General features: G+C 65.1%; 1 protein-coding gene across 1 annotated transcript; it reads left to right on the top strand.

Annotated features, from left to right (window-relative positions):
* The first annotated feature begins 274 nt into the window (after positions 1–274).
* On the top strand, positions 275–10,121 carry PRPH (peripherin). Its single transcript, XM_074935536.1, has 9 exons — positions 275–777; positions 4,269–4,329; positions 5,156–5,251; positions 5,623–5,784; positions 6,002–6,127; positions 6,375–6,595; positions 6,824–6,873; positions 7,242–7,321; positions 7,895–10,121. Exons 1-9 carry the CDS (start codon positions 275–277, stop codon positions 7,940–7,942), a joined length of 1,347 nt encoding a protein of 448 aa, XP_074791637.1. The 3' UTR covers positions 7,943–10,121.
* Positions 10,122–11,974: the final 1,853 nt, after the last annotated feature.

Here is an 11,974-nt window from a genome sequence, read left to right on the forward strand (position 1 = left end):
AGGTCCCTGAGCCCCGCAGCAAAACTCACCCAGCTCCTCCGCCAGCCCCACTTCTCCGCCCCGGGATCCAATAGCTGACACCCCCCCCCCCACCGTGCGCTGGGAGGGGGGATTCGGGGGGGGGGCTGGGCTCCCGGGGCTCTGGCCGGCGGCCGGGGGGGGCGGAGCCTGCCCCCCCGTGCGCTATAAAGCAGCAGCCCGGAGCCGGCGGCTCTTTCCATCGCCAGCCGCGGGGCCGGGCCAGGATCCGGATCGGGGCCGCCGCGCAGCAGCCATGAGCGCCCGGGCCACCTCGTACCGCCGCGTCTTCGGGCCGCCGCTGCTCTCGCCGGGCTCGGGCTCGGGCTCGGGCTCCTCCGCCGCGCGCCTGCTGGGCTCGCCGGGCCCTGCGCGCTCCGCGCAGTGGGCGCGCGGCTCGTTGCGCGCCGCGCAGCCGGCCCGCCTGGCCCCGGGCGCCGCGCGGCTGGACTGGGCGCTGGCCGAGGCGCTGAACCGCGAGTTCCTGGCCACGCGCGGCAGCGAGAAGGCGGCGCTGCAGGAGCTCAACGACCGCTTCGCCAGCTTCATCGAGAGGGTGCGCGCCCTGGAGGCGCACAACGCGGCGCTGCGCGCCCAGCTGGGCCAGGCGCAGGCCCGCGAGCCCGCGCGCGCCGCCGACCTGTGCCAGGGCGAGCTGCGCGACCTGCGGCGCCAGCTGGAGCAGCTGGGCCAGGAGCGGGACCGCGCGCAGGTGGAGCGGGACAACCTGGCCGAGGACCTGGCCGCGCTCAAGCAGAGGTGAGGGGGCCGGAGTGCGGGGAGGGGGCGCAGGGGAGGGGCGGTAGGGATGGGGTGGGTTATGGGGAGGGGGCGCAGGGGAGGGGTGGTAGGGATGGGGAGGGGAGTGGGGGGTGGGTTATGGGGAGGGGGCGCAGGGGAGGGGCGGTAGGGATGGGGATGGGGAGGGGAGTGGGGGGTGGGTTATGGGGAGGGGGCGCAGGGGAGGGGCGGTAGGGATGGGGATGGGGAGGGGGAGGGGAGTGGGTTATGGGGAGGGGACGCAGGGGAGGGGCGGTAGGGATGGGGAGGGGAGTGGGGGTGGGTTATGGGGAGGGGACGCAGGGGAGGGGCGGTAGGGATGGGGAGGGGAGTGGGGGGTGGGTTATGGGGAGGGGACGCAGGGATGGGGAGGGGAGTGGGGGTGGGTTATGGGGAGGGGGCGCAGGGGAGGGGCGGTAGGGATGGGGAGGGGAGTGGGGGGTGGGTTATGGGGAGGGGGCGCAGGGGAGGGGCGGTAGGGATGGGGTGAGTTATGGGGAGGGGGCGCAGGGGAGGGGCGGTAGGGATGGGGAGGGGAGTGGGGGGTGGGTTATGGGGAGGGGGTGCAGGGGAGGGGCGGTAGGGATGGGGAGGGGAGTGGGGGGTGGGTTATGGGGAGGGGGCGCAGGGGAGGGGCGGTAGGGATGGGGTGAGTTATGGGGAGGGGGCGCAGGGGAGGGGCGGTAGGGATGGGGTGGGTTATGGGGAGGGGGCGCAGGGGAGGGGTGGTAGGGATGGGGAGGGGAGTGGGGGGTGGGTTATGGGGAGGGGGCGCAGGGGAGGGGCGGTAGGGATGGGGATGGGGAGGGGAGTGGGGGGTGGGTTATGGGGAGGGGGCGCAGGGGAGGGGCGGTAGGGATGGGGATGGGGAGGGGGAGGGGAGTGGGTTATGGGGAGGGGACGCAGGGGAGGGGCGGTAGGGATGGGGAGGGGAGTGGGGGGTGGGTTATGGGGAGGGGACGCAGGGGAGGGGCGGTAGGGATGGGGAGGGGAGTGGGGGGTGGGTTATGGGGAGGGGACGCAGGGATGGGGAGGGGAGTGGGGGTGGGTTATGGGGAGGGGGCGCAGGGGAGGGGCGGTAGGGATGGGGAGGGGAGTGGGGGGTGGGTTATGGGGAGGGGGCGCAGGGGAGGGGCGGTAGGGATGGGGAGGGGAGTGGGGGGTGGGTTATGGGGAGGGGGCGCAGGGGAGGGGCGGTAGGGATGGGGTGAGTTATGGGGAGGGGGCGCAGGGGAGGGGCGGTAGGGATGGGGAGGGGAGTGGGGGGTGGGTTATGGGGAGGGGGCGCAGGGGAGGGGCGGTAGGGATGGGGAGGGGAGTGGGGGGTGGGTTATGGGGAGGGGGCGCAGGGGAGGGGCGGTAGGGATGGGGAGGGGGAGGGGAGTGGGTTATGGGGAGGGGGCGCAGGGGAGGGGCGGTAGGGATGGGGAGGGGAGTGGGGGGTGGGTTATGGGGAGGGGGCGCAGGGGAGGGGCGGTAGGGATGGGGAGGGGAGTGGGTGCAGGGGAGGGGCTGTAGGGAGGGGCGGGAGAGGGGGTGCAGGGGAGTGGGGGGTGGGTTATGGGGAAGGGGCGCTGGGGTGGGGCTGTAGGGATGGGCTGGGGAGTGGGTTATGGGGAGGGGCTGTAGGGATGGGGAGGGGAGCAGGGGAGTGGGGGTGGGTTATGGGGAGGGGGCGCAGGGAAGGGCTGTAGGGATGGGTGGGGGGGTGCAGGGGAGTGGGGGGTGGGTTATGGGGAGGGGGTGCATGGGAGGGGCAGTAGGGGTGTGGGTGGGAATGGGGCACAGGAAGATGGGAGAGGAGGGGTGCAGGGGGCTGGATGGGGAGGGGGTGATGGAGGAAGGGTTACAGGTGAATGGGGTGCAGGGATCTAGGGGGCTGTGTCAGCAGAGGGGGGAGGGGATGAGGATGCCGGGCGCTGAGTGCAGTAGGCAAGGGGGTGTAGGGTGGGGTCTCTGCTGAGCTCCTCCCCCTGTACTCTTCCAGGGTGGGGGAGCTCGCTGGCTGGCTGATGAGAAAGGGGTGCAAGGGGGGTGAAGGGCTGCAGTGGAAAGGGGGGGCATGGTTTGGGGTGGAGGGGGTGAGGCTGGGGGGGATGTGGGGGACAAGGTACAAGCAGGTTGTGTGGGGCACGGGGGTTGCTTGAGGGTGCAGGGAAGAGGCCATGGGGCACACGGGGGGGGGGGTGGAAAGTGCAGCAGCACTGGCTCTGTTTGGCCGATGTTCGGGGCAGACTCTGGGCCCCACCCAGCTGCAGCCCAGCCCAGCCCCCCCCCCCCCCATGCAGGCAGAGCAGCTCTGAGGGCCAGTGGGCTGTGGGGGGCGCAATGTGAGGTTTGGGGGCAGAGCTGGGGCCAGAGAAGGGAAATGGGGAAGGGTGGTGGGTGGGTTGGAGGGGAGAAGGGAGGAGCAGGGGTGGGAGGATTAGAGGGCAACTGAGGCAGGGATGGGTGGGGCCATAGGTGCTGGAAATAGGGGGGCTGCTGCACCCCCAGGCTTGAAGTGGTTTCCATTGTATACATGCTTCACAGTTCAGTTCAATGGCTCTCAGCCCCTCCTCCTCCCCCCCGCCCCCCCAAAAAATTGTTCCAGCCCCCCTGGGTGGGGCTGGCCACCTCCATTATAGTGTGGGCCTATGGCCTGGAGGGGACCCTGTCTGCCTTGGGGGAGGGGATATCCCAGCAGCCCCTGGGGCGGGGGAGGTCTGCAGTCTGGGCACCCCCAGAGCAGCGTCCCCCAAGCCCGAGCACAGGGCGGGGTCGGCAGCGGGTGGGGCGCTGAGCTGCTGCATCTTGAACCACAGCACCATGGGTGCGGGGGAGGGAGGGAGGGGGGCCCTGCTGCCCCTCTGGGCCCATGGGTGGGGGGTGCTGCAGGGTGTGGCGTCCCCCCTACCCACATGGTCCCGGCAGATGACTGCAGGGCCGGGCTGCTGGCCCCTTGCTGGAGAAGCTGGGGTTGGGGGGGCTTCACAGCTGCCGCCCTCTGCAGCTGGGAAATCCCCTGCCCCACTGTGATGGGGGGGTCTTTATCCTCCAGGGGAGAGGATGGGGTGGGGGCTGTTCACCGTGCAGGATTCCCTCCCCAGCACTGCCCCACCCTCCTCCAATACACCACAGGGCCCATACCCCTGGTTTGGGGGGGTGGGGGTGGACCAATGCGGAGCCCCACTCCCCCAGCTCCGTTCAGGTGGGGCTCCGAGGTGGGGCACTTCAGGGGACTGAATTCAGCCATCCCAGGAAGCGGTGGGGGCAGAGAGGCCCCTCTGATCGCTGGCAGTGTTAGTCCCGAGGGGTGAGGGGCAGGTAGCATCCCGGGAGGGGAGGACGTGGTGGGGGGTGGATCACGGGGTGTTCAGGGAGCGTGCGCATGGGGGGTGCTGGCAGGAGGGGGTGGGCGTGGCAGGAGGGAGCAGAGTGTGGGTGTGTCCTGCCTGCCTCTGACCCTCTTGCTGTGCCCCCTCCCCCAGGCTGGAGGAGGAGATACACAGGCGTGAGGATGCAGAGAACAACCTGGTGCTGTTCCGGAAGGTGAGTGTGTGTTGGGGAGGGAGGGTGGGCTGAGGGGCTCTGGAGTGTGTTCACCTGCCCCCCTCTTGTATGCACACTTGCACACACTCATACTTGTGCATGCACTCTTGTTCACGTGCTTGTGCACATGTGTACCTGATCACATACACTTCTGCACGTTCCTGTACAAACGTGTCCTTGCAGGTGCACTGCACACCCATGTGTCTGCTCACACGCTCCCATGCAGCAAGCCCTGGAATCGATGGGCTCTCGTTGTCATTCAAATGACACCGAGCCAGCCCCGCGCATTGAGGGGACACGTGGAGCCGAGAGTCTCCCTGTCCAGGCCGCGTGTGCAAATCCGTGTGATCCAGAGCCCAGCTCTGCCCTGGCCTTGCTCTTAGCAGCCCTGAGCTGCCACGGACTGTAGGAATGGGGCAGAGGGTTGTGACTGGATCTACACCTGCCCCAGTGCAATGCACGCACCAGAAGTCATGCAGCCCTGTGGGCACGTGCACCCAAGAACATCACCCATGCGATGGTGTCCACATGCTTAGCGCACACACCCAGGCCTGTGCACCTCCACGTACACACCTGCATTGGGGGAGACACGTATGGCCCACGAGTGGTCACACAGGCACTTGCGTACAGACATACATGTGCAAAAACACCCCCATATGTGTGCACGTGTACACACACACACAGAGTCCCCCTCCCCCCCACCTCCAAAAAATGTCCTCCGTGCAGGGAGAGGGCGGGGACCTGTGGGCCGGACTGCCCTCAGTGACCCCCCCACCCCACGGTGGGCCTGTCCCTGGCACTCGGCCCCCTGCCTCCCCCTCCACAGGATGTGGACGACGCCACCCTCTCCCGCCTGGAGCTGGAACGCAAGATCGAGTCGCTGATGGACGAGATAGAGTTCCTGAAGAAGCTGCACGAGGAGGTAGGGGGAAGGTGGGGGGCACAGAGGGGAGGCAAAGGAGGGGGGTGTGGGAGTGGGAGGGGATTTGGGGGGGGACGACTCAGCAGTAGCCAGCTGTTCCCTGGGCTTGCCAGTGGCCGAGGTACCTTTCCGCCATCTCGTGGTGAAGAGCAGAACTGCAGTACGGCCCCACCCTGCGCCAGGCTGCCGCGCGCCTGGGTGAAGGGCCGGCGGGGGGAGGCGGTGGCACAGACGGGACCCCAGTACTAGGCTCACAATTAAACTTCTGGGTGCAGCTGGGGCCCCACGAGTCAGATTTCAGGGCGTCTCATGGTCTCTCTTGTCCCCGTGCGTGTGGCTGGCGTGTCTGTGCGTGTGGCTGGCGTGTGCAGGAGCTGCGTGACATGCAGGTGAGCATTCACAGCCAGCAGGTGCAGGTGGAGATGGAGCCGGTCAAGCCAGACCTGACGGCCGCGCTGCGCGACATCCGCACCCAGTACGAGAGCATCGCGGTGAAGAACCTGCAGGAGGCCGAGGAGTGGTACAAGTCCAAGGTACTGGCCCCAGTCCTGGCCCTGGGTGGAGCGTGCCCCATACGCTCTCTGTGCCCGCAGGGGGAGCCGGGGACGGAGGGGGCGGGCACGTGGGGCACGGCTGCTCCTGCTGCTGGGGGAACAACCTCACCTGCAGGAAGCTCCCCCTGCACCTCGCTGGGGTAGCATTTTGGGGGGGTCCTAACACCCCCTCCCCGACACTCCCTCCCTCTCACAGTTTGCTGACCTGTCGGACGCAGCCAACCGGAACCACGAGGCGCTGCGCCAGGCCAAGCAGGAGATGAACGAGTCCCGGAGGCAGATCCAGAGCCTGACCTGCGAGGTGGATGGGCTGAAGGGAACCGTGAGTACCGTTCAGAGGGGTGGGGGGACCCCAGCGCCCCGTAGCACTGCTCTGAGGGAAGAGCGCCTCCTGGTGGAGCTCCCTGCAGCAGCTGGTTGTATCCCCTGCGCTTGAACAGGGAATCGCAGTCCAGCTTGGGGCGGGGCGGCGGGGAGCAGTTGCCTCCAGATGGGATGTAGGGGGAGCGGGGAGAGACCGGACCCCTTTGGACCAGGAGTCCGACGCCTGCCCTCCCGCCCGTGGCCAGAACGAGGCGCTGCTGCGCCAGATGCAGCAGCTGGAGGACCAGTACGGGGCGGAGGTCGGCAGTTACCAGGACACGGTGGGGCGGCTGGAGCAGGAGATCCAGCACCTGAAGGAGGAGATGGCACGGCACCTGCGCGAGTACCAGGACCTGCTCAATGTCAAGATGGCGCTGGACATCGAGATCGCCACCTACCGCAAGCTGCTGGAGGGCGAGGAGAACAGGTGGGCGTGGCACCGGAGAGCCCGGCTGGCAAGTGCCATGGGGAGAGGGGGGCGGCACGGCTCTCCGGATGCCAGGAGGGTGCCTCTGTCGCAAGGGGTGGGGTATTGCAAGGGAGGGGGCTGCTGTCCAAGCTCTCCTGTTCCCCTTCGTCTCCAAGGGGGCCGGGTGGGGTGAAGGATAAGCAGGGGCCTTCTGCCACTCATTGCGCTCTTTGACCCCTCCCTCAGGATCACGATCCCCATCCACTCGCTGGCCTCCCTCAGCATGAAAACTTCGGGTAAGTGAACAGCCACGTGGGGGTGTCTGTCCCTGCCTCCCCCAGGAATCTCCGCCCCTCCCCAGCCAGTGTTTTGGGGGCTCCCTGCATCCTTCCCCAGGTGTCTGGGGTGTCACTGGCCTCTGCCAATTGCGTGGGGTCAGCTGCGTCCAGCTGCTCTCGCTGGGGAGCCTGGGAAACAACTTTGGTGTTGCTGAGCAGTATCGTTAAGGCAGCACCTGCCCGTTGCGGGATCTTCCCCAGTCATGGCCAGAGTCTGCTGTCCTGGTGCACACCCAGCCCAGGGCTTGGAGGCCTCACTCTGGGGGAGTGGGTTCAGTGGCTGCAGCCCCTTCCTCTCTCATGGCCGCCCTGCACCCCCTGCCCAGTGCCCGAGCCGGAGCAGATCATGGAGAGCCACACCAGGAAAATGGTTCTGATCAAAACCATTGAGACCCGGAATGGAGAGGTGAGTCTCCACCCCTCGGTGCGGGGAAGCCCCGGTCAGGAGAGGAGGATGGGGAGCTGTCGGGGTGCAATGTGCCAAGCCAAGGGTATCGGGGTGTTGGGGGATGAGGTCAGGGCAGAGGTTCCCTGTGGGTTCAGCTGTCATTCAAATCCCAGCATTACAGGCACATGCAAGGAGAAGTAGCAGTGTCTAGTGGTTAGAGCAGGGAGGCAGGACTCCTGGGTTCTATGACCAGCTGAGGGTGGAGTGAGCTAGTGGCTGGAGCAGGGGATGGGACCCAGGACTCCTGGGTTCTGTACAAAGCTATTGGGGAGCATGGTGTAGTGGCTACAGCAGGGATCCCTAGGACTCCTGGGTTCTGTTCCTAGCTCTGCCTCTCTTGGGCTAATCGATTCCCCCTCTCTGTGCTGGGGGTAGTGCTGGGGCAGGGGGCTCTGGGGGCGGGGCCTGTTGGAAGGGCTCCAGGATCCTTGGTGGCAGGGGACGTAGCCAGGCGCTGGGGCTGAGGGGATGGCGGGGTGGGGTCTAATCCTGCGGTCTCTGTTCCATCCTGCCCCTGCCCGCACGCGGCAGGTGGTGACTGAGTCGAGGAAGGAGCAGAGAAGCGAGCTGGACAAATGATCCCGACGCCAGGCCTCTGCCCTGGACCGAGGCGATGGTGTGAAACTGACATGCAGAAGCCACTGCGAGACCCCTGCTGCAGCCCCCCACCTGCTCCCAGCCACACTGGCCTTATTACTACTGATACCTCTGACAGCCCTGCCGCACTGCCCCATCCTCCCAGCCTGTCTGCCCCCACAGTGCACCCGGAGGGGTGAGCACAGCAATACCCCCTCACAGCCCAGGGACAGGGGCTCCTGCAGGGAAAGGAGCCAGGGGGCCCTGCCTCCTGCTCCCCCACGCCTTTGCCCCTCTCACCACATGCTGTTTCCTCTGTCCCACCCCTGTCCTGGGCCCTTGGATCTGACCTGGCTGCTTTTCTGCTCCAGCTCTACCTTGGGAAGGTAACTGACCTTCCCAGACTAGCTCTTCTGAGCCGGTAGAGCAGGATTAGGGTGACCCAACAGCAAGTGTAAAAAAATCGGGGTGGGGGGTAATAGGAGCCTATATAAGAGAGAGCCCCCAAATCGGGACTGTCCCTAGAAAATCGGGACATCTGGTCACCCTCAGCAGGATCCAGCTCCCCCTCCGGCCACTGCCTGTGATCTGCCCATACAAACCTCGAGACCACTACCCAGTCTCTGGAGCGACTGCTGAGACTAGTCCCCAGATCCGGGCCTGCTGCTCCATCCCACCACGATTCCCGCTCCCGGGGCAGAGGCCCTGACCAAGTTTGGTACCAAAGAGGCGTGATGCTGAAGCTGGTTCCAGAGAGGCGTTGTCCTGGTTCCACTCTCGACCCTGGACTGCGGGGGGGGTGCCTCCCGCCAGCTCTTCCCAGTGCTGACAGGGTTCCTGCTAACAGAGCACTAGGGTCAGTGCTGTACCAGAGCCTCCGTTTCTGAGTGTGATCCCAATGTCTGATTGCAATTCTTACGGCTGCTACTGCTGTCTGACACGGTGCCCGTTCCCAGGGTAGAGTGTGGCCAGGCCCCAAATTCTGACCCTGATCAGTCCAGAAACTGCGTTTTAGGACAGAAGAAACCAATGGCAGGGACTACTCACCGCGGCTGGACTTCTAGCCCCAGCGCGCTCAGCCTGGATTCCTGCTCCCCAGGTAAAGTCCCAATACAAATGGCTGATGTTGACACAGTTCCTCGTCCCACTACTGACTCTTCTCATTGCTGCTGAATCTCTGAGTCGACTCTCCTTTGTGCTGCTGAGGAGCAGCTGGGCGTGATCCCTTTCCCAGGGCTAAGGCCATGTTCACCACCCAGTACTGATTGATGCCTGCTGCCAGCTCCTGGCTCTGATTTCTGCTTTGACCCCAAATCCCAGCGCTGAAAGGGATAACTGCCACGCGCTGCTCCACAACCGTGCCGAGTGAGACCAGGTGGGTGAGCTAATGCCTGTTACGGGACCAGCTTCTCTGGGTGAAAGAGACAACAGCAGTTGGTCCAAGAAAACCGATTAGCTCATCCACCTTGTGTCTTTAGTATCCTGGGCCACAACCGACACTACTGACTGTCCAGTGCAGTCCCCAATTGTGATTCCTTCCCCAAGGAGCCCTGCTGTGGTACTGAGTCTCCGTTCTCCTTTTGAACGGATCCCTGTCTGCCTGGTAGTGCTCGTGCCTCTCTGGGATTTCAGACACGTTCTTAGTTCTCAGGTCCTGCTACGGGAGAGTTTCTTCTCCCGATTTTCGGCCCTGGCTGGAATACTTGAACAGATGCGTGGAACGAGGTTTCCTGCTGCCGAAATGTGCCGCTCTCCCATCGCAGTAGCGATTCCTGAGCCCGATACCTGCTGCTGCCACCAAGCCCTGCTGTGCTTTTCCGATTCTGCTCCCATGAGTGAGTCCCGCAGCATCTTCCTGAGCCTGACTGCTGCTAAATATGCAGTCCCAAAATGCTTTATCCCACAGCCCTCCCCACATGTCTGTGCTCTGGCCACACGCACACACACGCCGTGCCTGACTCAGATCCACCTCCCTTGCCCTAGCTCTGCCTTTAACCAGGGGGCTGGGGTAGGAACCCCTCACCCTGCCAGAACGAGACACGCTGGAGACTCTGAGTAGCTGCAGGCTAGTTGCTTTGGTGCTCCCTGATCTGCCTGAACAACGAGGGTTGCCCAGTGCTCGGCCTTGGTGTTGAACGTGCCCTGTCTTGCTTTACTGGCCACTAAAGATCATCATAAGGAATCTCTGCGTCTGCCTCTCGTCTGTTCCTCCTTGTCCCAGTGTCTGGTATCTCCACCCAGGGGCAGGGGCAGGGGCAGGGGGGAGAGGCCTCAGGTTTGACCCCTTCAGGCAGTGCCCACCAAAGGGCCCCTGTCTGAGGTGAGTTGTCAGCTCTTTGGCCTAGTGGGCAAGTGGTGCCATCCCAAAATAACCTCACCCCACTTGGACTTAGCAGACCTCCTGTGTTGGCAGCCACTCTGGGGGGGCCAAGCTCCCTGCCTGTCCCTTTAGGGCAGTATGAGGCGTGGTGGTGGCGATGGGTGAGGGGGAACTCGCCCATGCTGTGTCTGCTGGGGGGGTGGCGAGAGGCTGGATTCAGGGTAGGGCCCCACAGGCACTAGTGCCTGTTCACCCCTTCCACTGCAGCTCTCGGCCCTGGCCAGCTCCCCGCTTCCAGGGAGAGGATGTCATGTAGGAATCCAGGCGGACCGCGGAGTAAGCTGTGACCATGCTGCACAGTGAGATCCAGGCGCACAGGGATGATCTGTGGGAACAGCAGTGCCACAGGGGTGTCCTTGGCGCTGTGTCAAGCTGTGCCTGGTTGCCAAGACCTCGCACCATGGTATGACCTGGCACTATGGCACGACGCTGCCGTCTGACCTGGTGGAGCTAGCCGAGGGGCGACCTCACAGCAGAATGGGCACCAGCCAGTGACTGAGAACCATAGGGAGTGTCTGGCATGGCCCAGTGCCAGGGCCTGGCCCACTGGCATGATGCTGCAATGTGATCAGGAGCCGGGCCCTGACCCCTGTGGCCCCTTGGCGTGACCTGGAGCTGGGCTGTGACCCCTTGGTGTGACCTGGAGCCGGGCCGTGACCCCTGTGTGACGAACTGGGACTGTTCTTAATGTTTCCCCTGAATAGTGTGGGGGTGCCTCGGTTTCCCCTATGCAGTTCTTGAGTATCTAGGGGGTGGGATAAGGGTGTATGATCGTTGCGGAGTCCTATAGGGCAGGTGGGTGCAGGGGTCTGGACACAGAGAAGGGTCGACTCCCTGTTTCCTCGCAACTGGTGGCCTGGGCCCTTCCCCCCTGCAAGGTGAGAGCTGAAGGGTTGGAGAACAAAGGAATCCGGTGACCTCCTGGCCCGGGAAAGGGACAAAGCCCAGAGGAGGAGGGGCTGGAGGGAGTTTCAGTTTGGGGCTGGCTGGGGACGAGGAGTGAAGTGCAGATGTGGTTGTCTGGCTCACTGCCCCCCAAAATGGACCCGGCTGAGGGGTCCTGTTCTCTGCACCTACAAGCTCTGTGTTAGACCATGTTCCTGTCGTCTAATAAATCTTCTGTTTTACTGGCTGGCTGAGAGTCCCGTCTGACTGCGGAGTTGGGGGGCAGGACCCTCTGGCCCCCCCAGGACCCTGCCTGGGCGGACTGGCTGTGGGAAGCGCAGGGAGGGGCAGAGGAGGCTGAATGCTCCGAGGTCAGAGCCAGGAAGGTGGAGCCGGGTGAGCTGTGTGTCCTGCAGACAGGCTGCTCCCAGAGAGGAGACTCCCCAGAGTCCTGCCTGGCTTCATGGGGAGCAGATCCAGAGCATCGCCCGGGGACCCCGTGACCCCCTGTGGCCCCTTGGCATGACCTGGACCCGGGCCCCAAGACGGGGGGGGGGGCCTCAGCTCTTCTCCCACCCACCCGGCGCATCCGCCCGCCGCTCTACCCATGCCCTTCTCTATGGTCTAGCTCTTCTCTATGGTCTATACACCCCAGCTCCCTTCAGCTCTGATCTCGCGAGATCGTCGACTTCCGCTGGGCGACCTTGTCCCGCCCCCCGCGCGCCTGATAGGCCGGAACGGGAGGTGGGCGGTGGGAGGGGCGGATAGCG

This window comes from Natator depressus, chromosome 20 (assembly GCF_965152275.1).
Source record: "Natator depressus isolate rNatDep1 chromosome 20, rNatDep2.hap1, whole genome shotgun sequence".
Classification (NCBI taxonomy): domain Eukaryota; kingdom Metazoa; phylum Chordata; order Testudines; family Cheloniidae; genus Natator; species Natator depressus.